The 27,999-nt window shown below is 40.7% G+C and overlaps 1 protein-coding gene across 1 annotated transcript; it reads left to right on the forward strand.

Annotated features, from left to right (window-relative positions):
• The first annotated feature begins 1,038 nt into the window (after positions 1-1,038).
• GPNMB (glycoprotein nmb) lies at positions 1,039-27,253 on the forward strand. The gene is made up of 11 exons (XM_019443596.2): positions 1,039-1,217; positions 9,197-9,349; positions 10,249-10,392; positions 12,785-12,949; positions 15,148-15,306; positions 15,609-15,920; positions 19,419-19,517; positions 20,286-20,388; positions 21,695-21,909; positions 25,349-25,442; positions 25,888-27,253. The coding sequence occupies exons 1-11, from the start codon at positions 1,145-1,147 to the stop codon at positions 26,039-26,041; spliced, it is 1,671 nt and encodes a 556-aa protein (XP_019299141.2). The 5' UTR covers positions 1,039-1,144; the 3' UTR covers positions 26,042-27,253.
• The last annotated feature ends 746 nt before the right edge of the window (positions 27,254-27,999 follow it).

Consider the following 27,999-nt stretch of genomic DNA (forward strand, 5'->3'; position numbering starts at 1 on the left):
CAGAATCCGAAGCAGGCTCCAGTCTCCCAGCTGTCAGCACAGAGCCCCATGCGGGGGCTAGGACTCACCCTGAGATCATGACCTGAGCCAAAGTCGGACGCTTAACCGACAGAGCCACCCAGGCGCCCCTGGGCTTCAGTTTCTATTCCTTGTTAGCACAGGCGAAACATAAGCTAATACCCTGAATTTTACCCGCACCCCCACTGGGATTTTTGTATGTACTGAAGATGGTCATGTGGACGTGACCTAGACAAACATCACATGTGGTCAAGTGTTCATGTTGCCACATTTTCTGCACACTCTATAACCAAACACGATTTGCTTATGTAAAACTCGTGTTCCAGGCAAGAGTGTTTTTTCACTCAGTGCCTGTTCTCTGTAACATGAAATACACAGTATGTTTTATGCAGTTGGCCTTGCGTGGTATGACACAGGAACGCTTGGAGAGCAGTTACCAGAAATGATGCAGGTTGTTCCAAACGCTGCATGGAATTGCACAGATCTCCTAAAATGGGCTCATAAGTACATTTCTCAGCAACTGGCAGCCTGTGCAGCTGTTTCCAGCACCTTCTGGTGCAACATATGCTATTATCCATATATGTCATCCCCAATTTCAAGTGATGGAAGAGATAACTCCCCCACTTGTGTCCCCTCTTGGGAAGGGAATGTACAAGCACTGGGAAGAGCTGGTCATCTGAAGCACAGCTAAAGAAGCGCAATTGTGACATGGCCACGTGCGCTGTGGGTGAATGACTCAGTAAAGGAACCGCATCAAGTTGACAATGAGGTTGGAGATTGAAATTTTGTTTGATGAAGGATATTAAAGTAGGGTCCATAGGAAAGGAAGTCCGTTTAACTAGAAACGTGGAATCACAACATTGAAACGGTGCACATCTGAAAAGAGAGAATAGATGCTAAGAGTGAGTGAGTCAGAAGCACATGAGTTGTAAGAGCTTGAACTCCAGAGACCAGATCAGGCAAGACTGCTTAATACCATCACATGATCTGCCCTGAGGCACCCTGTATTTAATTAAAATAAGGAGTGGGGCGCAGCAGAGGCCAGAAGAGCACTGTTGTTCTTAGCGGGTGGAGCCAAGGGAGTTAAAAGTTAAACCTTGATTGCCTGGGTCTGTGAGAATTCAGCATGGAATGTTTCTCCTGTTTCCTGGGGTTGCTGCTGCTGCTGGCTGCAAGATTGCCTCTTGATGCTGCCAAACGTGAGTAACTGAGTTTCTGTGTTTAACCCATTCTTTGTCAACTAAAAGGATGGATTGCCTGAAGTATTGTTACCTAAGCCAGAAGGGGACTTCCTGAATCTCGTCAGGAATCTTTCGTGCTCATTCATGTCTTCTGGAAACACTTGGGAATGTTGAAACCACAGCAAAATGTCTCCAGCTCCAGCTTTTGCTTCCGGCTCTTGGAAAGTAATAGCCACGCAGACCCTCTCTTAAGGAGCTTTTTTTTCCATTGCACTGGCCACCTCCTCTTGCCACACTCAGGGATCAGGGAGCGTGGAGGTGTGAGGGGAACAGTCTCTGGCCTGAGAACAAAGCAATGGCTCCCACGAAATTTGGTCTAGTTTCTATCCAGTAGCGTAGTCAGCTCAAATGAAATGAGGCCTAAAATCTAGATCTGCTCACTAATCATCCCAGCCCAGAAGCCGTTGCTAGTCTTGTTGAGATTTTTTCACAGACCTGCAGGAGCTCCTTTTCGAGTGAGGTTACTAAGAGAAGAGCCGAAGCCCTGGGTCTCAATTCTAGTCCCACGTTAGAGGTTGGAGATTTTCTAACCATGCTGAGAGGCTCGGATCGATGAAACCAGAATCTTTGGAGATGGGCTTGGAGCCTCCTTGCTTAAAAAGCTCCTCTTGTAATTGGAATGCAAAGCCAGGGTTTCAGTTCCCTGCACTTGTGTGCGGCCCACTTGTCTGTCCAGGGGATAGGTGGCTGTGGTGGCCCCCCACGCTCCTGCAGGTAGTTTGCAGTGGGAGAGGGAAGGTCTCCCAGAAGGTCCACCCCACCTCACTGCAACAGAATAGGGACATTCAGTGATGAACAGTCCGGGGGTCCTTAGGCACCTGGGTGTCTCTGCTTGACAGCTCAGACCCTGGAGCCTGCTTCTGATTCTGTGTCTCCCTCTCTCGCTACCCCTCCCGCACTTGCGCTCGCGCGCGAACTCTCTCTCAAAAATAAACATTAAAAAAAAAAAAAAACACACACACACTTTAAAAGTCCAGGGGTCCTGATTGTGTCAGACCATTCCATGGGGTTTACAGGGTGGGGGGAGGATGGTAGGCATAGGGAAGGGGCCAGTGTCTACCTCGTGCCCGTGTGTAGCCACTCTGCAGCTATTGCACTTACATCACTCAAGTACTCATCCCCACAACCACCACCGAGGAGCAGATGGTCCTCTCCCTATTCCACAGGTGTGGGAACCAAGAGCCCAGGTTTTTGCACCTGCTGGGCCCACTTGTGTGTGAGCAGGATCCTGGACACATGGGCTAGGCGCCCACACAAACCCTCTTTTCTCTCCCCTTCCTCCTTGTGGAGGGAAAAGTCCTTTAATTAGGTTGTCCTTGCAGGGTGGGATCCCAGCAGGAATGCTGAGTCTAGAGAGAGGAAGAGGGGGAGCTGCTGGTACCCGTGGAGTGCAGGCGAGGTTCCCCAAGACTGGAGAGGCTCAGGAAGGGGTGAGGCTGAGAAGGGGCTGCTGGGGGCCACAGGGCCCCCCAGGTGAGGGTGAGGGGCAGGAGCAGAGTGGCCAGAGGCACAGTCCATTTTCCTAGTGGCTGAGCTCTCAGGCTTGGGCTGTGCTGGTCCCCAGAGACACCAGCCCTGCCATCTCTTGTGACTGGGTCGGGGAAGAGGCACTCTGTCGTTGATGAGGGAGTCCAAACCAAGGATTTCACAGGGTGCCGAGGCTGGGAGGCTGGCACTGTGATGATCGTGTTTCCTAGACATGGAGCCTAGCCACAAAGAAGGCAAGTAACTTGCCCCAGGCTACACAGCAATTAAGAGGAAGAAAGCTCAAGCCAACCTTGGTCCTTCCTGCTGTTGGACAGACTTGGGTTCCCTACCAGCTGTGGGACTGGGCCACAAGTGACTTAGCACCATTGAGCTTTCATTCCCTCATTTGAAAAGTTGGGTAATGGGGTTCTTGTGACATTAGCTAACAGAAGGTGCTTGGGGTAGGAGTCCTACAAGGTAGCAATTGTATTACCTCAATGTAGCTCCCAGGACAGAATTCCCTAGAGTCTGCAGTCGTAGGAGATAGAGGGACAGAGAAGTTGACAGTCAATGGAGACCTGTGCCTAATTCTAGCCTTCTTTCCATCAGTGCTAATTTGTTCTGCTCAGTGAAACAGATTAGCCTGATCTTAAATATTGGCTGTGGGTTTGAGAAGAGTCCCAACTTATTAAGCAAAATGTAACAAAACCTGTCATTCCTGTCTTCACCTTGCCCTAGACTAAATATTCTGTCCAGAAAAAAATAAGGATGGGTAGAATTTATCATTGTATCAAACACCACGGGATTCCTTGCCCCTGGTAAAAAGGAGGCAAGAGTAGGTATCAATAAAGTTAACAGCCAACCTGGCCACCACCTGTCTGCTGGTACACACAGCAGAGGTTCTAGAGTGGAGACAGAAAAGCCACAGGGGTGCTGCGTGGGATCCATTTCCCTTCACTTCTAGCCCTGCCCTCCCCCCCCCCACACCTCTTTTTTTCTTTTAAAACCTGCTTACTGTTAAGTATGTCTTATTTTAATTGTTTTTTTAATGTTTATTTTTGAGAGACAGAGTGTGAGCAGGGGAGGGGCAGAGAGAGAGGGAGACACAGAATCTGAAGCAGGCTCCAGGTTCTGAGCTATCAGCACAGAGCCCAACACAGGGCTTGAATTCACAAACCATGAGTTCATGATCTGAGCCGAAGTTGGACACTTAACTGACTGAGCCACCCAGGTGCCCCGAGTGTCTTATTTTTTTTTTTAATTTTTTTAATGTTTATTTATTTTTGAAAGAGACAGAGCAAGAGCAGGAGAGGGGTAGAGGGAGAGGGAGACACAGCATCTGAGGCAGGCTCCAGACTCTGAGCTGTCAGCACAGAGCCCAATGCGGGGCTTGAACTCACAAACCATGAGATCATGACCTGAGTTGAAGTCGGATGCTTAACCATCTGAGCCACCCAGGTACCCAAGTGTGTCTTATTTTTAATTTCACCTCTTGAGGTCCTTGTAAAGTCACATGCAGTTTTAAGAAATAATGCAAAGAGATTCGCCTATACACTTTATTCCATTTATCCCAATGGTAATATCTTGCAAAATGATTATACAGTATCACAGGCAGGGTATTGATACTGATACAGTCAAAATACCAAACTGTTCCAACACCACAAGGGGCCTTCATACCCTTTTAAACCTACAACCCTTTCCTACCCCACCTCCTGCTCTGGTAACTGCTAATTCATTCTCCATTTTTATAATTTTGTTACTTCAAAGATGTTATATAAAGGGAATCATTACAGTATGTAATGTGAGGGTATTGGGTTTTTTTACTCAACATAATTTACTGAAGCTGTTGCATGTATCAGTAGCTCTTTTTTATCACTGGGTAGTGGTCCACAGTATAGGATATGCCACAGTTTAAACATTCTCCCATTGTGGGACATCTGGATTGTTCCAGTTTGAGCCACTATGAAGAAAGCTGCTACGAACATTCATGTACAGGTTTTTGTGTGATGATAAGTTTCCATTTCTTTGAGACAAATGCCCAAGAGTACAATTGCTTGGTTGCATGTTAATTGCATGTTTAGTTTTACAAGGAACTGCCAAACTGTTATCCAGAGTGGCTGTACCATTTTATGTTCCCACCAGCAATGTATGAGTGATCTGCTGTCTTTAACCCATGCCTACGTTTGGTATGTTACCATTTTTTATTTAGTCATTTGGATAGGTGTATAGTAACATCCCATTGTGTTTTTAATGCACATTTCCCTACCATTTAATGATACTGGACACGGTTTCATGTGTTTCTTCTGTCATCTGTACATTCTCTTCAGTGTAATATTTGTTCAGGTCTTTTATCCATTTTTAAATTAGATTGTTTTTTAATGTTGAGTTTGGGGAATTCTTTATATATTCTAGATATCGGTCCTTTATTGGAAATGTGGTTTGCAAATATTCTCTCCTAGTTTGTAATTTGACTTTTCATTTTCTTCACATGATATTTCACAGAGCAAAAGTTTTTCATTTTAATGAGGCCTAACTTATCTCTTTTTTTCTTTTATGGATCATGTTTTTCATGTCAAGTCAAAGAATTCTTGCCTAGTGTAGAGACTGAAAATTTCTCCTATGCTTTTCACTTTTTCAGATCACCATTCATTGAAAAGGCTGTCTTTCGAAACTCCATTGGGTTGTTTTTGCATCTCTGTCAAAAATCAGTAGGGTGTATTTGAGTTGGTCTATTTCTACATTCTCCATTCTGTTCCATGGACTTGTGTATCTATTCTCTGTCACTCTTTTAAGTTTGTATTTTTCCTTCACTGCTGACATTTAAAATCAGAGGAGAAACCCATGTTTTGATTATGTTTTCGGAAACGCTGGCTTTCTCTCTGGATCTGAGGAAGAGGAAGACTCTTTGGAGCATTGAGAGAAATAGGTCCTGGGAATCAAAAGATGTGAATCTTCATTTCCACTCCATGAAAGGTGACCTGAGTGAATCCTGTCACTTCTCTAGGCCTGAATTTCTTCATCTATAAACTGAAGTGATTTGAACTAATGTTAATTCTTTCCACATTGAGTATTATAGTACTCCATGACTCAATTCAAATGAATATCCACTTATAAACATTGATTGATAAACCTGCCTTCACCTAGTATCTGTTTCCAAATAAAAACAATCTCACAGAATCACAAGACATTTGGGTTTTGTCTTACTTGTTTTTTCTCTGATTTGGAGGTCTTGAGAAGAACTGGCCTGAGGTTACACAGCCTGTTTAGTAACAAAATCAAGACTAGAAACCAAGTTTCATAACATTCACCCATTGTGAGACATCTGGATTGTTCAGTATTCATTTCAATATTCTTTTCCATTCCATCCGCCTCCCTTATAAGATGGAAACAACAGGCTGTTCCCTCCACCTACCAAAAAGGAGAAATAAAAGACAGAGGTTAGTGGCATCCATTCAGAATGGCTTCTCTTAGCACCTACCAAATACCACACCTTCTGAAAGTTCTCTTTCAGTATTTAAGAGAAGATGGGATTTCTAGTCCAGATGACACAAGACCGTATGAATTGATGAGAGGAGAATTTAAGCCAGTGTATGATTAGGGGCTGGCTGTGAGTTATAGACAATTAAGCTTTTGGTTGTGAATAACAAAATACTAAAAGGGTTTGAGCAAGATATATGTTACCTCAACCAGTACAGATGCAGGCAAGGCTAGATAGATAAAGAGCTCAACAGCATCAAGAACTCTTTTTGCATCCTCAGTGTATTGGCTGCTTCAGATCTGTGCCCTCATGATTAAGTATGGCTGTCACAGCTCTGGGCCTCACATTATATTACCAACTCCCAGATCACTTCTGATGTGAACAAAAATGGAGGCTGTTCATTTTATTTTATTTATTTTATTTTATTTTATTTTATTTTATTTTATTTTATTTTATTTTATTTTATTTTATTTTATTTTATTTTATTTATTATGAAGGAGGAAAACCTTTCCCAGAAGCCCTCAGAAGACTTCCTCTTAGCTCTGAATGGCCAGGTTCTAATCACCTGCTCCTGCCCATACTGTAAAGAAAGCTAGGAAAGTGAGCCTTTGGAATTTTGAACTGTTAGAATAGAAGCTCTGTAACAAGGGGGGGAGGACAAGCAGGGGTGCAGGCTGGAATGGCTGGTAGGTAGGCAACCAACAAATCTGCTACAATCCTCAAAGAAAGGAGAGACCACGTGAACCCTGGAATTGTCAGGCAAGGCCAAAAGACCAACTCAAGATGAGAAAGAATTTCAAAAGAATTAGAATTTTGTAAAGCCTGGAACAACCACACAAAAGGATATAGCTAATAAGTCAGAAGAAGAGATAAACTCAAAAAATAACCTCATAATAATAATAAAAAAAAAAAAAGGAACAAGGAACAGATAGGACAAATGGAAAAAGAACAAGATGGTAGATTTAAATCCCACAATATCAATAATTACATTAAATGTAAAATGACCTAAACACGCTGAAGATTAAAAAAAAAAAACCCCAATATGTTGTCTATAAGAAACCCACTTCAAATATAAAAACATAAATCAGTTAAAAATAAAAGGGTAGGGGGCACCTGGGTGGCTCAGTCGATTAAGCATCTGACTTCAGCTCAGGTCATGATCTCACAGTTGTGTGAGTTCGAGCCCCGCATCGGTTTTGCACTGACAATGCAGAGCCTGCTTGAGGTTCTCTTTCTCTCTCCCTCTCTCTCTCTGCCCCTCCCCTCTTTCCCTCTCTCAAAAATAAACTTTTAAAAATCTTATAAAAAAATAAAAGGATGGAGAAAGATGTACCAGTTAATCACTAAACATTACTATCAAAGAGTTCTTCAGACAAGGAATATTACCAGACATAAAGGGCAATTCCTACTGGTAAGAGGATCAATTCATGAAAAAGACTGCACAATTCTAAACCAAGCTTCAAAATACATTCAGCAGGGGTGCCTCGGTGGCTTAGTCAGCTGAGCATCTGACTCTTGATTTTGGCTCAGGTCATGAGATCGAGCCCTGCATCAGGCTCTGTGCTGGGCATTGAGCCTGCTTAAGATTCTCCCTTCTCTCTCTGCTCATTCTGTCTCTCTCTCTCAAAAATAATAAATAAGCAAAAAGTGATAGAACTGAAGAAATTGGCAAATCCCATAATTATAGTTGAAGATTTCAACAATCCTCTCTGAGTAATTGAAATAACAAGTGGACAGAAAATCAGTAGGAACATAGAAGTCTCAAAAAGCATTATCAGTGTGCCTGTGTGCTCATTCTGTTAAGCGTCTGACTTTGGCTCAGGTCATGCTCCCATGGTTTCTGGGTTTGAGCCCCGCATCGGGCTGTGTGCTGACGGCTCAGGCCTGGAGCCGGTTTCACATTTTCTGTGTCTCTCTCTGCCCCTCCCCCACTTGTGTGCGGTTCCTCTCTCTGTCAAATAAATAAATAAACATTTTTTAAAAAGCTTAAGCATTGTCAACCAGCTCTTAACGTAAATGATATTTAAAAACCAACAACCGTAGGGGCACCTGGGTGGCTGAGTCATTTGGGCATCAGACTTCGGTTCAGGTCGTGATCTCACGGTTTGTGAGTTCGAGCCCCATGTCAGGCTCTGTGCTGACAGCTCAGAGCCTGGAGCCTGCTTTGAATTCTGTGCCTTCTTCTCTCTCTGCTCCTCCCCTGCTCATGTTCTCTCTCCCTCTGAAAAATAAAGATGAAAAACAAAAAACAAAACCCCCAACAACTGTAGATTACACATTACATATGGAACATTCACTAAGTCAGACCATATACTGAGCCGTAAAAAAATTAGATCGCTCAACAGTGGGCTCTCCAGTACTGGTATGCATCTCTTGAAAACCTGGAGGCATTCCTCATCCTGGCATTCTTTTAGCCAAGAGAACATTTATCATTGGCAGCAGTGTTTTCCTAATTATATTGTATCAAATCCAATATTCAGAGACTATGTACTGAGAAACCAAATAATGGCTAAGAAATACTAATTTTCAAAAATTTTCCTTTGAATTTTACTCATTTAAACTTCAGAAAGAGGATCTGATTAGTTTTATTTAAGCTATTTCCAGTAGAAATTAAAAAACAAAAACAAAAAACAGGAGTGCTCGGGTGTCTCAGTTGGTTAAGCGTCCAACTTCGGCTCAGGTCACGATCTCACAGTTCATGAGTTTGAGCCCCACATAGGGCTCTCTGCTGTCAGCTCAGAGACTGCCTCAGATCCTCTGTCCCCCTCTCTCTTTACCCCTCCCTGCTCACTCTCTCTCTCTCCCCCTCTCTCTCAAAAATACATATTAAAAAAATTTTTTAATACAAAAATAACTTCTATTTGTTTGACATATTGGAAATATCAAGTATTACTTTCCAAGCTTATGAAATGAAAAATTGCTTTATTTTAAGGTAAGTACTAAATGAAGAATGAAATAGACAAAATAATTTGTTTTTCAAATATTGATATAGGATTTCATGATGTGCTGAGCAATGAAAGAACTTCTGGTTATATGAGGGAGTACAACCAACTCAATGGTTGGTCTTCAGATGAAAATGAGTGGAATGAAAAACTGTATCCAGTGTGGAAAAGGGGAGACTCGAGGTGGAAAAACTCCTGGAAAGGTAAATCAGAAGATTCAAGGCAAACAACTATCATTTCCTATCTAAGTCAGTCTCATAGATTGTAGACTTGGAGATCCCATGGCTTGTGTTGCTTCCATGAACTACAGTACTCTAGTAAGTGGGAGGAACCTGAATTTAGCAATCTTTATCTGAACATGATCACTTTCTAAGTCACACACAAAAAAGTTTAATCGCCTCAGAAACTGGTAAGTTTGTAGTTCTTGGAAGATTTTGGAGAGCAAGCAGGTTTAGCCTCAAATCTATTTACCTAATATGGGAATGGCCCTCTTCAGAAGATCAGAGACTCTGGAGTAGTTTTGACCATCTCAAAAGTGTGGTTTATCAGAAAGTGAGTATCTTGCCATTTGCATGAAAGAATGAGTCCTTCTGAGTTTAAAAAATACAAACCTTTAAAACTTGTTTTTGTATAATCAAACAGGTTTTTTTTTTTTTATTTTAAGTAAAGGTTCTTTCTATGCTTAGATAATTCTTTAATTGGTTTGACTTTTTTTTTTTTGTCTTCTAGAATGTTGTGCTCTGAAAGCAAAAGTTAGGAATCCAGAAAATAATTGATCGTAAAGAGGCATAAAGATGGGAGGGTGCCTGCTGACTCAGTAGAGCACAGGACCCTTGATCACAAGAGTCACAAGTTCACAAGGTCACAAGTTCAAGCCCCACACTGGGTGTGGTCCTTATTTTAAAAAAAAAGACAAATATAAAATAAAATAAAATAAAATAAAATAAAATAAAATAAAATAAAATAAAATAAAATAAAATAAAATAAAATCAAGGCATAAGGATGCTCTGGTCCTTATTAGTGGATTTAACTCTTCTTTGTTTACTTATCAGTGAAAGGAAAAAGGTGCTTGATCATTAAGCTGCACTTTTTTATGTCCTAGGTGGCCACGTGCAGGCTATTCTGACCAGTGATTCACCAGCACTTGTGGGCTCTACTATAACGTTTGTGGTAAACCTGGTATTCCCCAGATGCCAAACGGAAGATGTCAGTGGCAACATAGTTTATGAGAAGAACTGCAGAAATGGTAAGGAATGTTACTCATGCCACAGGAACAGGCTAGTTCTCCTATTGGAGACCTACCTCATAAACCTAAAGGCTCACAGGTACCTCTGTACGTGCAAGATGCTATTATCTCATGTCACCCCCTACTCAAATTGGGTAACAGGGAGGGGTTCCCACATCAACATTAGCCAAACCCACTTGAGCAAACAAACTAATGGCTTTCTGCCTCCTGGAACTTTCTTCAAAAGTTACATTATCACGCTCAGCCTTCTCTTAGTGTCTAGTTGATTAGCCAGAAAATACATTGTTGATTCTCAGATTTTGGTTTGATTACTTGGAATTCTTTTGGCTACTCAGAGAATAGCCAGTTTGACAGATGTTTACTGATGAGATTAATTTCTGCTCACAAGTATCACTTATGCAAATGTGTGGCTAACACAAATGCTCAGATGTGTATATTTTGGTTTTGCTTTGCTCTTAAAGCAGGTCAGCTCTTTGTACATGTTAAAGAGTGCAAATGAACACAAACGCATCAAGGGAAATTATCTTGAGAACTGCACAGTCTCAAAAACTCTGAGCTAATTACTGAGACTCTTTGATCATTGACAAGACTGTTAAATGCACTTATGATCTGATTTATTTATTTATTTATTTATTTATTTATTTATTTATTTATTTATTTATTTTGAAAGAGGGAGCTTGTGTGAGTGCAGGGGTAGGGGAGAGGGACAGAAGGAGAGAGAGAATTCCAAGCAGGCTCTGTGCTGACAGCATGGATCCGGTTGCAGGACTCAATCCCACAACCCTGGGATCATGACCTGAGCCAAAACCAAGAGTTAGACGCTTAACTGACTGAGCCACCCAGGCGCCCCATGATCTGATTTTATTACTTACAACTTCTAATAGATTGTCAGTGTGTTCATTCCTTATTATCATCTTCCTATTAGGAATTGTACATTAGATTCTGTACAAAAAGGGTTTGATATTTTTAAACTGTTAAGTGCTTAATATTTTGTAGTAATTTTTCTCTTTTCTAAAAAAGCTGATTTATATGAATATTTCAAATGACAATCTATCTCTCTGAGCATTTTTATATAAAGGAGTCTCAGTGACTTATGAAAATGTTTATATAATATCTATTACCATGAAAAAGAACTAGGGGATGGGGCGCCTGGGTGGGTCAGTCGATTAAGTGTCCGACTTCGGCTCAGGTCATGATCGCAGGGTCCGTGAGTTTAAGCCTCGCATCAGGCTCTGTGCCGACAGCTCAGCTTCAGATTCTGTGTCTCCCTCTCTGTCTGCCCTACTCTCGCTTGTGCTCTGTCTCTCAAAAAAAATGAAGAGATGTTAAAAAAAAATTTTTTTTTAAAGGAACTAGGGATCTTTGAGGAAAATACTAATTCCAGGTCGAGGACAGGGAAAGTACCAGGTGAGCCTGCCCCAAAGTGCAGAAATGCTCAAGGACCAATGGAGACACATCACAAGGACACAAGAGCTAGCTTGAAGGGACTCTCACTAGCTATTTGGGACAATTTAAGAATTAAAAAACAATAATAGATTAATAAATAAAAAGTTTCTTCAAAAATGTCAGTGACATAAAAAACCAAGAGGGTGAGGAAACTATTCTAGGTGAAAAGATATTTACCATAACCTGTTTAAAATGAAATATGTTGGGACACCTGCCTGGTTCAGTCAGTAGAGCATGCAACTTTTGATCCTGAGTTCAAGCCCCGCATTGGGTATAGAGCTTACTTTTAGAAAGAAAAGAAGAAATATATCATATATACAAAAAAGTTGAAATCAGGGTATACTGAGTACACAAATACCTTCTACCTAGACTCAACAATTGTAACTTTTTTCCATATTTACTTCTATTTTTTTTTTTCTGATCATTTGAAGAGACAAAATAGCCACATGTTGTATGTGACCCTTGATTAGACTTTAGTAGGAGTTTAATGATACTGAGGTTATGTAAGAGAATGTCCTTATTTTTAGGAGAAGCATGCCAAAATCTTTAAAAGTAGAGAGTCATTTGATGCCAAATGACTCAGGAAAGAAAAAAAGAAGAAGCTACAGAAAGCAGTACCAACATAAAAAGATAAAGAAAGCATCCTTCCGTTTGGTTTGAATACAGTTGTGATTCAGAGAACCAATATTAAAAATAAATATATTGTGATATCTCTAGATTGAACCTTTCTAAATAATTGCTTTAGATGAAACTTTTACTAAAATGTAACCTATCTGCAGGAAACAGGCATACATATGCACCACCAGATGAATTCTGAATTTTAGGGTTTTAGTTGTCCAACTGTATTTATATTTATGAAAAATAGGAAAAGATGTTTAATTCAGTGATGAGCATTGAGCATTCTGAGCCCACATGACAAGCCTGGCTTGTGTCTTTCTCTGTTTAGATACTGGTCCATCTTCTGACCAGTATGTTTACAACTGGACGGAGGAGGTTGACTCGGGAAATGGTAACAGCCCAGGCCATCATAACGTGTTCCCTGACGGAAAGCCTTTCCCTCACCACCCCGGATGGAAGAGATGGAATTTTGTCTACGTCTTTCACACACTTGGTTGGACTTTTTACAAAACTCCCTTATCTGCTTCTTTACTTTCCCTTAAAAATTTCCTTTTTTTTCTTTTCTTATTCCATAATCAAGAATTCTAACACTAAGAGTTTCACAACAGTTACTTTGTTAACTTTTCTTAGCTGGGGTGGAGGGTATGGAATAAAAATAAAATCTTGTTTAGCCTTAGCAAATCTTTGGGACACTATAGAATTGAAAGATGGAAAAAAACGAATTCAGCTTTCTTTTTTAAAATAAAACTACTCAATTTATTTCTGTCTAAAACAGCAATATGAAAAAAATATTAGTATTTCTTTGAATGGCACACAGATGGGCATTTGATTTTTTCTTTTTTTTTTTTTTGTCAAGAGAATTTTTAAGAAGGAAATTTATGCTCTTTATAGGAAATTTGGAAAATACAGAAAAGTACAAATGAAAAATGCAAAGTATATAATTAACACCAGATGTTACCACTGTTAACACAATGGTGGGTTTTTTTTTTTTGCTAGTATTTCTTAAGATTATACTGTATACACATTTTTGTTGAGTATCATGAGCATTTGGCTATTATTAAAATTATGTACATTATTTTAACGACTGCATAATATTCCATTGTGTAAAAATAACATAATCTAACTACTATTCTTCTTTGACATAGTCTACCTTCTTTTTTTTTTAAGCACAAATGTTATCCACTTTTGTTTTATTATTGTTGAAATGATTGTTTTTAGGAGGAGCAAATTTAGGTTATAATTAGCAAAACCACTAAGTTCTTAGTTAAAAACATCCCAGGTCCCACCTCGCTCTGACGTACAAAGACTGCTACCAACCGTACAGGCTCTAAACTTCTAAATGTTTTGTCTTCATAAATTAGAGAAAGTTTCTTTGTCCAATTAACTCATTTATAAATCAAAACAAATATTAACAATGCACATCAGTTTAATGAAGTACAAAATATAGATCAAATATTATGCCCATCTAGTTAAATCAGGGGATTGAAGGCTGGCTTTGTTTCACTGTCTTCACGGCCCTGGCAGTCAACTCACCAAATGTCATCATTTCTTTGACTTTACCATTTGCATGGAGTCGTGTATGCTCACTAACACTCCATTCTCTTCTTAGCCCAGTTAACATCCATTAATTTAGCTAGTTAGGATGTCTTTATTAAAAATCAGCTTTCAGCCCAGAAATTGCCATTTTTCTAACAAGACTTTTGAATTTCCATATTCTGATGTCTCTGAGTTAACTGGTAATCTCCTTCAACTACCAAGTGCTTCTGTGGTCTTTCAATGCCCAGGCTAACATTTTCCTCACGTATAACTAACTCCCCAAGAGATACCTTCTTCCCCTACAACCTCCAACAGAACTACCCCTGCATTTCAAGATAAAGGGGATCCCACATCACATCTCCCTGAGAAGATTAGTGTATTTTTCTGATACCTTTGACCATGTGATAAATATGGTCCTTAGTCATCCCCACAAGCATCCATCTTACCATCTCTGTTGTTCCAATCACACATCTATGCTGGGTGCCTCAATGGGATTAGAAAAACATCCCTGAATCCTGAAGGACAGAAATTACCTTCACTAGCTAGCCAGTGGTAGTTAGATTGATGTGAAGGCTGGAGAAAGAAAAAGAGTGAGTCAGGAGTGTCCTAGGAATGTGTTTATAGAACCACTGCATTATTTTTTATACTCTTTTTAATCACTTACTGACTGCATTTTTATACATGAATACTATTAGAAAGTGGAAGATTCTAGTCCCCTAAAAAAAAAAAAAAAGCTGCTCAATAATAGAGCTGAAATAGTAATATTGTTACAACAATAAGGTAGATTTTTGGATAATTTGTTTTAACTCCCTTGGACACTTTTCTATGAGAAACATATGTATTTCAAGTGCCTGATCACTTATAAAAACTTTTTTATTTGTAAACTAAGGACTAACTGTATTATCCCACCAAACAGCTCTTTTCATTTTGACCAACTACATACAATTATATTTATTTAGTTGTGGGTTTGTTATAGAAGGTTTTACATGAAATAAGCACTATCTTCCTTTCTGAACCAGTTAGGACCACATCCCCATCCTGTTTTTCTTTTTCCAGAGCACTCTCTAAGTGGCAGTCACAAGTCGTTAAGAAACAACAACTTCCTAAAATGATCATGTAATGTGCCAATAACTAAAAATTTCCATCTTTTCAAAGGTCAGTATTTCCAGAAGTTAGGACGGGGTTCAGCAAGAGTTTCTGTAAACACAGCCAATGTGCCACTTGGCCCTCAACTTATGGAAGTAACTGTTTATAGAAGACACCGACGGGCATATGTTCCTATTGCAAAAGTGAAAGATGTGTACGTGGTAACAGGTGAGTCGTGTGAACTCTAACTGATGGTGAAGCACTTAGTTCTGGTGACTAGTTGGTTAAGAAAGAGTTAGAGCAAGTGTTCTGGGTTAGGTTGTGATTCATATAGGTTCCTTCCCAGACTTATCTATTATATTGTACCCCATCTATGATTCCAGAATAACTTGGGAAAACTTGTGTAGGAAAAGGGAAAATGATGCTGAATTATCCCTAATTTTAATTTTTTAACCTGAAAACATTATTGAAGTCATCCACTTAAAATCAAGCAATCATGTGTTCTTTCTATTTTTGGGTATATTTTTTAGATCACATTCCTGTGTTTGTGACTATGTACCAGAAGAATGATCGAAATTTATCTGATGAAACCTTCCTCAGGGACCTCCCCATTATGTTCACTGTCCTGATTCATGACCCCAGTCACTTCCTCAATGAGTCGGCCATTTACTACAAGTGGAACTTCGGGGATAATACTGGTCTGTTTGTTTCCAACAATCCAACTTTGAATCATACATATGTGCTCAATGGAACCTTTAACCTTAACCTCACTGTGCAAGCTGCGGTGCCTGGACCCTGTCCTTCACCTTCACCCAAACCTCCAAAACCCACCTCTTTTCTACGTAAGTGTTTCCAGGTGATCTTTGAGTGGGGGGAGGGGGGTTCCTTAACACCTAAGAAACACACACACACACACACACACACACACACACACACACACACACACAAGAACATAGGTTACATAATTACATCACTAGCTTAAAGGATTGTGTAGAAACTCTGCAGTGATGCCATTCTGTACCTGTTATTCTTTAACTGCTTTATCACCATTTTAAGCTGTTAGAATAGAGAAAACAGGAGAGCATGTTTAAAGTCATTTTGCAAGTAGAATTTCATGACTTGTGTGCAGTTCTTTGAACTTCCTAATTTGTACTGGTCCTCGTTATGTGTAGAGATGCTTTCCCGGTCTGGCCCATCACATTTCTGTTACTCTCCCATTTTTTCTAGCTATGAGAGGACACCTTGTCCCCTTATAAACATTCAGGCCATCCCCACTTCCAATCTCCTCCCTGCCCTGCCCACATCCACCTAGTGTCCCATGAAACACAGCCATGCTTGAAAGTAGTTTCCAAATGGCCCAAGAAAGAATGTACCTTGAGAGTATTTCTCAGTGAGCAAGCTGGACAGACTCCAGACATAAAAATTGTTCTGGATATAAGGCATAATTAATTAAATCCCACGCTCTACTGATAGTATATAAGGACATTCAGGAAGTTGTTAAGAGTCTACTTTGGAAAGTGTTAGCTTGCATCTGATGCCCCATCCTACCCTACATTATTACATCTTAGCATAACTTTATCAGGGGAATGGTAATAGACTGGCATCCCCCTCACTGGTCACAAGAGGGCGCCATCCCCAAGCCCAGAGGAAATACTCCATCACGGCGTCTAGACTTGTTGCAATTTTTTTTTTTTTTAACCAAATAATAAGCGTTATAATAGTGTGTTATTAATAAAATGAAATCTTGTTAAGTCTCTGGCCTAGCTAAATCAAGACAATACAAGTCATTACTGATTTTGATTCATTCTTCTTTGAAACGTTTTAAATTACAAAATTAATGCATGCTCCTTAATAAAAATTCAAGCGATAGAGAAGTCTAGAATAAAAGTGAAAGTCCCTATTCACATTCTCCTCCCAAGCATTAAACCTTGTTAATAGTTGAGAGCGTTTCTTTCCAGATCTTTCTCTATGCATCACGAACATATTCTATAAATATACATAGGTGTTGTTGGTTTGATTTTTATGTAAATGAGCTCATGCTATATATATGGTTCTGTAATTTGCTTTTCTGCACTTAACAAACATCATAGATCTCGTTCCCTTGTCAGTTCATATAAATATAATTCACTTTATTCAATGGCTACATAGTATTTCGTTGTAGGTATAAATACAGTATGTAAGTACATAGGGTGTATAAATGTATAATTTATTTAACCATTCTCTTATTGACACTTGATTAGGCTAATCCTAATTCCAGTTACAAATATAACTGCACTGAACAAATCTAATCATATAGCTTCATTCTGGTATTTCTGTAAGAATATCTTTTTCTATAATTATTGACGATCTTCTTTATAAGTAAGGAGACCAGGTATAAAATTCAAAATAAATTGTAGATGCCTGTAATTTTAGAACTGTCCAGAAATTCCTAAATGGTAAAGGATGTAATGTTAGTTTATTTAACATTCATTTTTTTAAGTTGCATTTTTATTAAGCTGTTTTTCTTAGAATATATTTATATCATACAGCATTTATTAAAAAAAATATGTTTTAAGTCACTGAAAGGGTATTTCAAATTTTTGTTATTATTTCCATAGGTTGGATCACTAGATATAAGGTAGTAACCTTATGAGTTAGTTACATTTTATAGTAAAGGGAAGCTTCACTATAAAGCCTGGCTTTATCTAATTGGTCCTTTAATTATGCCTTGATTTTACAGATACATGGATATAGACTTGACCTTATAGATATGTCTACAAAATTCCATATGCGTTTTTACAAGCATTCTACCAAAGGTAGAATCCTTAACTTTTGTCATTTGGGCGTTTTTTAAAAGAAGTTTTATTTTAAAAGATGGCAGGGTCATGATTCCATGTTCTAACTTGATAATTTCTGCCTGTTAAGGGGTCCAGCCATCTTTAATACCCAACACAAAAGAAATCTCTTGCTGTGTCTCTTTTCCAAAGTGTGTGCCATGCAGCAGTTGTTTCCAGAGAAGCTCTGGGAATCACTCAGAGAAGGCCCTCTGAACAAAGGAGAGTCACAGGGCACATCCATCTACCCACTAAAGGCTCAGAGGAGCCCTCGAGAAATCTCCCAACCAGCTTCATACCCACATGTCACTACGTTAGGGTGCAACTCGTCTGAAGTTCTGATGCCCTTCCCACCCCCCAGCTAGGTTCACTTTCATGCCTTTTGAAATTTTCATTATCCTATTTTCCTTCCAGTCTTTTTATTTTAGTAAAGGAATACCAACACCATAATTAGAGCTTTTAAAATTGCGACTAATAGAGCATTAAATTCTTTGCCTTAATCATGTTCGACAAGTCATTTTCTTTTTTCAATGTTTATTTACTTTTTTTGAGAGAGTGTGTGTGTGCACAAGCAGGGGATGGGGCAGAGAGAGAGGGAGAGAGAATCCCAGGCAGGCTGCACACACAGCACAGAGCCCAATTCAGGGCTCAATCTCATGACTGTGAAATCATGATGTGAGCCGAAATCAAGAGTCACCTGCTTAACTGATTGAGCCACACAGGTGCCCCTGGGTTATTTTCAAAGTGTCTGGTGTTCATTCCTTTCCTTCCCCACACCTCAGCCCATCAATTGCTACAAGACTTTTAGAATGTAAGCTTTGGAGCTATGAAACACCCAAACAGGAAAAGAACTACCTTTCTCTTTGTTGCTTGCTTCTTAATCTCTTTTGCACCAAACTTCCCATCTGTAATTATGTATCTATATATGTTATAGCATATCTACATCTAAATAGATGTATGGAGACACAGCTTGGGACAAGGAAACATATTTATTAAGGACTTCCTATATGGCAAGCATAGTTCAACCTCAGTGGATCAGGAGGTGTTGTTCCTATTTTATAGATGAGGAGGAAATTGAAGTAAGGACAAGTTAAATGATGTGCCCATGGTCTCAAACAGCCAAAACCAAGAGACCTGAAGTCGAGCCCAGAACACCTGCCTCAAAAATTAAACTGTGCTTTTATCGATTACGGCCTGCTTGATTTAATCATGATTGCTGTATCACACATTTTAATATGGCTTCTACCTTTCATTTGATTCCTGTGTTTCAAGAAGATACAGGATTTGGTTTACTTATATAAATTAATAATTATAATGCCTCAAAGCTTTCACATCTACATGAGCCATTACATGGTTCAAATTTCTGCAGTGATTTGATAGTATAGAACTCTTGATGTTTTTCTAAAGGGCAGGTAGATGTTTAAATTTTTGGTTGTCATGTACCTGTTTATATTTTTGGTTATTATGAATTATGTACGTCTTTTACATTCTCAGCAACTAATCTAAAATCTTATTCCAACTCTCCAGCATCAGCTAATGACAACCCTCTGGAGCTGAGGGAGAATCCAGATGAAATGTGCCAGATTTACAGATACGGTTACTTTAAAGCCACCATCACAATTGTAGGTAAGAGCAGCAGGGGGAAGGATGTTAGAATCTACCTTGGGCCACCCTCCTGCTCTGCTGAGTCTGGAGAGATGGGGGCAGGGGCACCCACTCTGTTCAAGGTGACATCACATGTGCCCAGGCAAAGACTCTACTAGTGTCTAGATTCCCACCTGTGTCCCTGGCCTTCCTTAGACATTCTGGTGGAAATGAGCCCAGCATAAGGCCCACATGCTAAGGAGCCTGATCCCCACACTGTGGAGTCCAGAAATTTGAATGAAGGTGCTTTGAAGAACGGGCAGTAGCAAGTTTCCAAACATCCACTTTGTTCCTCTAGCTGATTTCACAAAGTCAAACTTCTCGTGTGTAAGAAAGGGCCACCAGAGATGGCTGTGCACCATGGGCACTGCCCACAGGTACCCCACAGAGAAGACAGGTGGGGGCTGAAGCCCAAGTTGTGCACGTGGGGCTGAGAGAAGGTGGCCAAGGCCTGAGCCTGAGCACTACATCTTCCCAGGAGGTAGCTTTTTCTGAAATTCTTGCCCAGAAGGAGTGCTGCCTTCTGACACATCCACAGACTCCAGAAATGAAGAGCTGGGTTGGAACGAAGAACAGTTCAGTTCAGTTCAGTTCAAGCTATGGGGTAGATTCCTAGGTCTGGTGTGCTTCTGGTACGGGGAGAAGGCTGTGTCTCCTCCATTTTGTGTGGCTTTCTGGTTTATTAGGTAACAGTTTGGTTTGGCATCTGTTGTATTTTGATTTGTTTTTCTCTGGGGGCTGTTTTGTTAGAGGGAATTCTAGAGGTTAACATCGTCCGGATGACAGATGTTCTGATGCCCATGCCACAGCCTGACAACTCCCTGATGGATTTTGTCGTGACCTGCCAAGGAACGTGAGTACATGTCAGCCAGAGGAGCGGGTCAAGGCCTGAGCAAAGGCCTTAATGCCGTCTCCCCTTCCAAGTTGATTTAGATTCCTGATTTATCAGTCAGCCACGACAAGGAAGGGCCCTATGAGGCGCTCTGACGTGCACAGTTTTGCTAGAGTTAAGCAATGCTCATTACCTTTAACTGTTGATGAAATTGAATAATAATGATTGATTGAATACTTAACTGTGTTCTTGACATCTTATATCTGTTTTCATATTGAATCCTTACCCAATCCCGAGTCTCCTCATTTTACAGATGGGCCCACTGTGGCACACGGTGCCCCGAGATGGTGGGTACCTGCAGAGCATGGTTCATAGGCTGGGACCTGGCTCGGAACCCAGCTCTTAGGTCCCTGAGGCCCCTCTGAGTGGTGGGAAACCAGTGTGGAATGGCCATGTCCTAGTGATAATTAATAAGAAGGGACAGATAAGAAGCTTGGGAGAGGGGAGGGATGAGGATGGCAGAAAATTGGGAAAAACCTAACGGAGGAATGAAGCCAGCTGAGAAGAGTGCTTGTCCTCCATGCCACCCATGCCTCACCAGCCCCAGCATCAGAGCTTGGTCTCTGCTTCCGGGAAGGCCACTCATGGGTGACACAGTGGCTAAGACAGTAATGCATGGCCACTTTGTCTCATGGTTGTCAAACCTCACTTATTCAAGTCCCAGATCCACCTCTGCTTGTGTGACCCGGGGCCAGTCTCTCCCCTTCCTGAGCTGGTTTGTCACCTGCTACACTAGGCTAATCTTACTTTCTTTGTCAGGTCATTGAAAGGAATAGGCAAGGTCATGTCACACATCTGCAGCTCTGTGCCTTGCACGTAGTAAATACTGCATAAATAGTTCCTGTTGCTGTCACTGTTGTACCTCTGCAGGGACCCAGGCAGGGCCAGCTCTGGCATTTAATAATATATTTGCCGAACACCTAAGCTGTCTGTATCTGCAGGCATTCTAGGGAGCTCAGATGTGGAGGAATGACTTGGGCTTCACACAGTTTCCAACAGCCCCTTGCCTTGGGGGTCATGATTTCTTTCTCCTCCACCCCCAGGGCCACACCTTTCTGAGGATACAGGGGAAGGAGTAGCTCACACCCAGGCTTTTTAGGAATAAATTATATGTGACAATTTGACATCATATAGTTTGATATTCTTATATTGTATGCAAGAATAAAATAATAAAGTGAAATTCAGTTTTATAGATGCGTAATGATTGTGATTGTCCCTTCTAAACTGATATGACATCTCTCTCCCTTGGTGCCATTTGTACCCTCAGAATCCCCACAGAGGTCTGTACCATAGTTTCTGACCCGACCTGCCAGCTCGCCCACAGCACAGTGTGCGACCCTGTGGATGTGGACGTGGCTGGTATGTGCTTGCTGACCGTGAGAAGAGCCTTCACTGGGTCTGGGACATACTGTGTGAACCTCACCCTGGGTGATGATACCAGTTTGGCCCTTACGAGCACCCTCGTCTCTGTCCCTGCAAGAGGTAAGTTTTGTTTTATGTTGTATGAACATTTCATACTGCAGGTACAGTGTGTGTCTCATAATAAAGCCATTCAAGTCTTTGTTGTCACTGTTTGATATTCAGTGCAAAAATCATTGAACTATCGTTAATGTGGATTTCAGAACTGGCATTAAAGTCCAACAGCAAATCTACTTAGGGCAGGGATGAAAGAGAGAGAGAGAGAGAACGAGAGAGAGACCCAATGAAATAATGACCAAAGGAAAATCGTTTGATGAAAAAAATCAGCTGTGATCATGGACCAGTAATAATGGGATACGATCACTGCATGTTCAAAGAGATTTATGTTTCAAGGGAAAAGTGTAAAGCCCAACATCAAAAAATAACAATGTTCTTCAATTAAACTATAAAAGGGGGAGACTTGTGTCATGTTTTCATTAGAATCCACCTCGGCAAAGACATGAAGCCAAGAAGAAAAATGAGAAACCAAGTGGACTCCTGGCTCCTTTCTAACTTGCCATATGTCTCCTCTTTCCCTTCCCAAATTCTAGCAAGCATTACAGCGTGACAGTGACAAACCAACCTACGTAGTCCTCACACGTTCACCAGCAAATCTCCTCTCCTCTCTGCCCCCTACTGCCTGGAGAGCTAAAATGGTAGCAGAGTGGACTAAAGGATTTCTTTGAGAGATGTTCATTTACTGGTGGCTTCTAATTTTCCCCAATCACAAATTAGAACTCCACCTGGTGAGCCCAACTGAATTTCACTTGTAATCGACTTTGTTAAAAGATACTGCTTTATCTCCTAGAAGAAATGCTTTGTGGTGGAATGGAAAGAGAGATTAAATTGTGTACACATTACAGCACTTACTTTGCTCCTTAATTTGAATCTTGCCAGGTACAATCTAATGACTAACTCACAAAGAACTCCTTTGGGGGGGCGCCTGGCTGGTTCAGTTGGTTGAGCGTCCAACTCTTGGTTTTGGCTCAGGTCATATCCCAGGGTTGTGGGATTGAGCCCTGCATCAGGCTCCATGCTGGGCGTTGAGCCTGCTTGGGATTCTCTCTCTCTCCCTTTGCCCCTCCCCACACCTCACACGTGCTCGTTCGCTCTCTCTTAAAAACAAAAACAAAAAACCAGACAAACAAACAAAACAACTCATTTGGATCTGGAGCCTATCTCATAAGGTAAAATGTACTGAAATATATATTTACTCATTAACCATATAAAAGGCAGCTTTAACTTCCTTGAAAGAAGAGCTTAAGTAGTCATACATATAATTATTTGTATGAGAGCTTACAGTTGGTGAGATCTAAGGTATAGATTTAAAAAAAAAAACAAGGATACAAAGGTACCCTGCTTCCTCCAGGACTAGATGCACTGGGACCGGGGTGGAGAGCGGGGAGGGCAGGGAAGAAGGAGGCATGCTGGAGGCCCTGGACCTGAGTGAGCCCCTGTCTTCAAAACTATTGCCTCCAGGAGCTGCCACAGTTACTCCTCTTGTGCTGCTGCGGGGTTTTTTTAGAACAACGTTTTAGGGTCATAACCTATTCTATGAAGCTTTCTCAGTGCTGGCAAACCCCTGTTCTCTTATCTGGATTAGATGTTTAGATGTTTGCTTTCCTTTAATTCTCCTTGCAGTGAGTGATAACTTTAGGTGACCTGAGCCATTTTCAAAATCTACATAAAGGAAGCTCAGAAAGAGAGCCTTTAATCCAGTGGGGATTGTAACTTGATGGCTTGGGTTTCAAAGTTGGAATTTCAGAAATATCCTTGTTCAAAGGCAAACCCATATACTTTGAGCAGAAATGACTTTTATTCATTGATCCCATGAACATTTGTGAAGCACCTGCAATTCTTTCAACAAATATTCATTGAGCATCTACTCTGTGTCCAACAGAGATCTAGGCAGGAGATACACAGTTCCAGACGAGTGAGGGAACCAGATGAAGAAGATTCCCGCTTTTGTGGGCAGAAAGAGCCAACAAATAAGATGACATTGTGAAGAGGGGTGCCTGGGTGGCTCAGTTGGTTAAGCGTCTGACTTCAGCTCGGGTCATGATTTCACAGTTTATGAGATCAAGGCCAGCATTGGGCTCTGTGCTGACCTGCTTCGGATCCTCTGTTCCCCTGTGTCTCGGCCCCTCCCCCATTCTCTCTCTCTCTCTCTCTCTCTCTCTCTCTCTCTCTCTCTCAAAAATAAATAAACATTAAAAGAAGAAGAAGAAGAAGAAGAAGAAGAAGAAGAAGAAGAAGAAGAAGAGGAGGAAGAGGAAGAAGAAGAAGAAGAAGGAGGGGGGGGAGGAGGAGGAGGAGGAGGAGGAGGAGGAGGAGAAGGAGAAGGAGAAGAAGAAGAAGACACTGTGAAGAACATAAAACCAGGCGGGGACATGGAGAGTAATAAGTATGGGAGAGAAAGGGGTCAAGGTCAGCTCTCTAGATTGGAGGTCAGGGAAAGTCCTGCCCACCCAGCAGCATCTGCTTGGTGAAGGGCCTCCTTTGAACTGAAACCTGAATTTCAAGAGTGGGCAGCCCATTTAGATCATTGTAGACCAGTGGTAGGGCTTGGGTCTTATTCTGTGTGTGAGGGTAGCCACCGGCAAGTTTGAAGCGTGATCTGATTGATGCTTTTAAAGATCATTCTGACTGCTGAGTGAAGCAAGGATCCCTGGAAGGTAAAAGTGGAAGCAGGTACACAAGAGGTCCTCTTGGGGAGAAGGCTGGTGGCTGGGACTGCAGTGGTGGCTGAGGAGATGGAAGAAAAATAGATAAACCCCAATCATACTTTAGTGGTAGTGATGAGACTAGTTAATTTGCCAGTTTCCAGGAATACAGAGAGTACATAACCCCTGTTTTGTGGCTCTTGTAATCTAGCGGGAGAGAAACATGGGTAAAGCAGTAATTGCAACACAATGTGATCGAGGCAGAGGAAGAGAGGCAGGTAGAGGAGTGACACAGCCAGGTGTCGTGACCCAGTGCCCTCATGAATGTCTGGAAGGCACCCTGAGGGGTGAACACTTGAGAGGAGCCAGGGGAAGGACAGTCTTAGCAGAGGGCATGGGGATTTGTAAGAGCACGGGGAGGATAGGCAACTCCCAGGATTTTTAGAGCCGCTGGAAAGGAGGTGGTGGGAGATGAGGCCAGAGGAGTGGCCAGGAGGGGCATGGAGCCCTTCACCTTGTGGGTGCTGCAGGGTCAGCTGAGACCTGAGCAGGTGTCTCCAGGACATGACATCTCTCTTCGGAGCCCTTTAACACGGTGTTCCAGACATGCTAACTCATTCTCTAAATGGAAGATAACCTGACCCAAAGACTATGTATTATTTAATGGAAAAGATTACTGAAAGCCCAGAGGGAGCCATGTATCTTCTGATAGCCACTTTCTTCATTTATTTAATTGCATTATGAGTAGCATGTCCTCTAGGTGGAAGATGTCACTAATACTGTCTTGCTTCTGTTTTAAGACCCAGCTTCCCCTTTAAGAATGGCAAATGGTGCCCTGGTCTCCATTGGCTGCTTGGCCATATTCGTCACTGCGATCACCCTTTTGGTATACAAGTAAGTTGCTGCTTTTAACACTTTAAGTTCCCATAGTATATTGTCAAAACTTCTGCATATTTCTGCATAAATGGGCCATTTTCCCTATTTTTTGCTTTTAAACATTCTGTGTAGGTGAGGAAAATCTTCCATTGAATGATGAATACCAAACTAGATTATTAATTTTTCTATGGTTTATTTTTAATCCTCAAAATGCTACCAGACATGAGTAACTACAAAATTGTGTCAGCTTAATGTTTAACATATAATCACAAATTATAGTAGGCAGGCATATTTCTTGCATGAAGAAGGGAAAATAACTATACTTTCATAAGACATCAGTGTTTTAAAAGCTGTGGATTCGGTTAAATGGAATTAACCCTTTTACACTTGGCATGTAAGATTGTAGAAAGTAACAGTTCCATCTGGAGATCTATTTTTAATCTGTCTAACATGTTGTTTTCAGAAAACGCAAGGGATACAAACTGATAGAAAACAGTACTGGGATCGTAGTCAAAGGCAATGGCCTCAGTGTTTCCCTCAACCGTGCAAAGGCCATGTTCCGCCCTGGAAACCAGGAAAAAGATCCACTGCTCAGTCACCAACCGGGAATTCTTTAACTCTTCAGCTTTATTTCTGACCAACAGCTTACTCCAGTGCCATTTATGTGAGCTGTGCCAGAATCGATGACTATTAACTTTTTTCCCTAAAAATTATTATTAGAATATATATTGTGGCTTAGGGAGGTCCAAAGGTTTTTTTGGGGTTTCGTTTTGTCTTGTTTGTTTGTTTGTTTGTTTTCTATGGGCTAAATGACATTTTAGAGAAGTAGAGAGGAATTATACTGCGCACAACCTCAGCCATGTTACAGAACTGATAAAACCAGTTAGCAGTGCTTTTTTTTCATTATGATGTATGTTTCAGTTATAATGTGTTAGGTGATTAGTGGGATAGATACACTCCAAAGAATAGGGGGAGAAGATACTATTCATTAGAGTCTTGCCTAGGTTCACTGGAAGGAGAGGCTGGACACTTTCTAGCTATCCGTATAACCAAATGCATAACTCCAATGTATTCCTGTCCTTAAGATCATGTTTCAACCTAACTGAATTCTACTTCAATGAACATGCATGAGCTCCCAGCAAAACAGTAACAAGCCAAACATGCTTCTTATACTAAAAAATGTGTATATACTAATCTCATAAATAGGTGTGAATATTTTTGTGACAACCTACCTTGCCCAGGTGTGTAAAGGAATGGTATTCACCCAAGGGGTACCTGGGTGGCTCAGTCGGTTAAGTGTCCGACTTTGGCTCAGGTCATGATCTCACGGTTCATGGGTTCGAGCCCCACGTCAGGCTCTGTGCCGACAGCTCAGAGCCTGGAGGCTGCTTCAGCTTCTGTGTCTCCCTCTCTCTCTCTCTCTGCCCCTCCCCCACTCATGCTCTGTTTCTGTCTCAAAAATAAATAAACATTTAAAAAAAGTTAAAAAAAAAAAAAAAGGAATGGTATTCACCCATTTATTCCATGGAAATTTATTTAGCACTTTCTGTGTATCAAGCATGTTGCTAGGTACCCGGCCCTGCACTCAGAGTGTTTACATTCTTGTGTATATATCTGGATTTCTGTACACTCTGGTGCATGTATTTGAAATTATACATTATGATTTTCCAAAAAGGAGGCCCATGCTTTTCCTATTGGTTTTCCTATTTAAATGATATAGTAACTTGATCAGTAAGGGTTTTACCTCCATTTGTAACTAAAACTACCATATGTCAGACAAGGCATTCTTTTTCTCTCCTTCCTGAAAAATAAAGTGTGAAAAGAAATAAGATCTTAGAATTGTAATTATTTTTCCAATTTGTTGTTTGCCTTTCTATTGCATTATAGTTTTGACACATAAAAAGCTGTTTAATGCTGCCCCATGGAGTACTGATAATTTCATAAGTATTTTATATTTAAAAATATATAGAGTATGTTAAACTTCAATAAATTTAATATATAAATGTATATAATCAGATAAATCCAAAAAAAAAGATTTTCTGTAATTGTTCTGGATTCTTTAAACAGTATTAAATTAAAAGTAAAGGCAAGGAAAGGGAGAGGGGAAAATGGGTGATGGGCATTGAGGAGGGCACTTGTTGGGATGAGCACTGGGTGTTGTATGTAAGCAATGAATTATGGGAATCTACCCCCAAAACCAAGAGCACACTGTATACACTGTATGTTAGCCAACTTGACAATAAATTGTATATAAATAAATAAATAAATAAATAAATAAATAAATAAAGGCAAGAGGATAGTTCTAGGTCACAGATCAGCAAACTTTTTCTGTAATGGGCTAGGGAACAAATATCTTAGGCTTCATGGGCCATATAGTTTCTGTTGTAACTACTCAGTTCTGTTCTTGCAGCACAAAAGCGATCATATATGTAAATGAAAGAGCATGCTGTGTTCCCGTGAAAGCATATTTACAAAGGCAGGTGGTAGGAAATTTGGCCCATGGGCCATAGTTTGTTGACTAATGTTCTAAACTAAAAAAGACCAAAGAGACACAGCAACCAAAAGAAATTTAGGA

The sequence above is a fragment of the Panthera pardus genome, unplaced genomic scaffold, assembly GCF_024362965.1.
Source record: "Panthera pardus isolate Hobbes unplaced genomic scaffold, ASM2436296v1 HiC_scaffold_8, whole genome shotgun sequence".
Taxonomy (NCBI): Eukaryota; Metazoa; Chordata; class Mammalia; order Carnivora; family Felidae; genus Panthera; species Panthera pardus.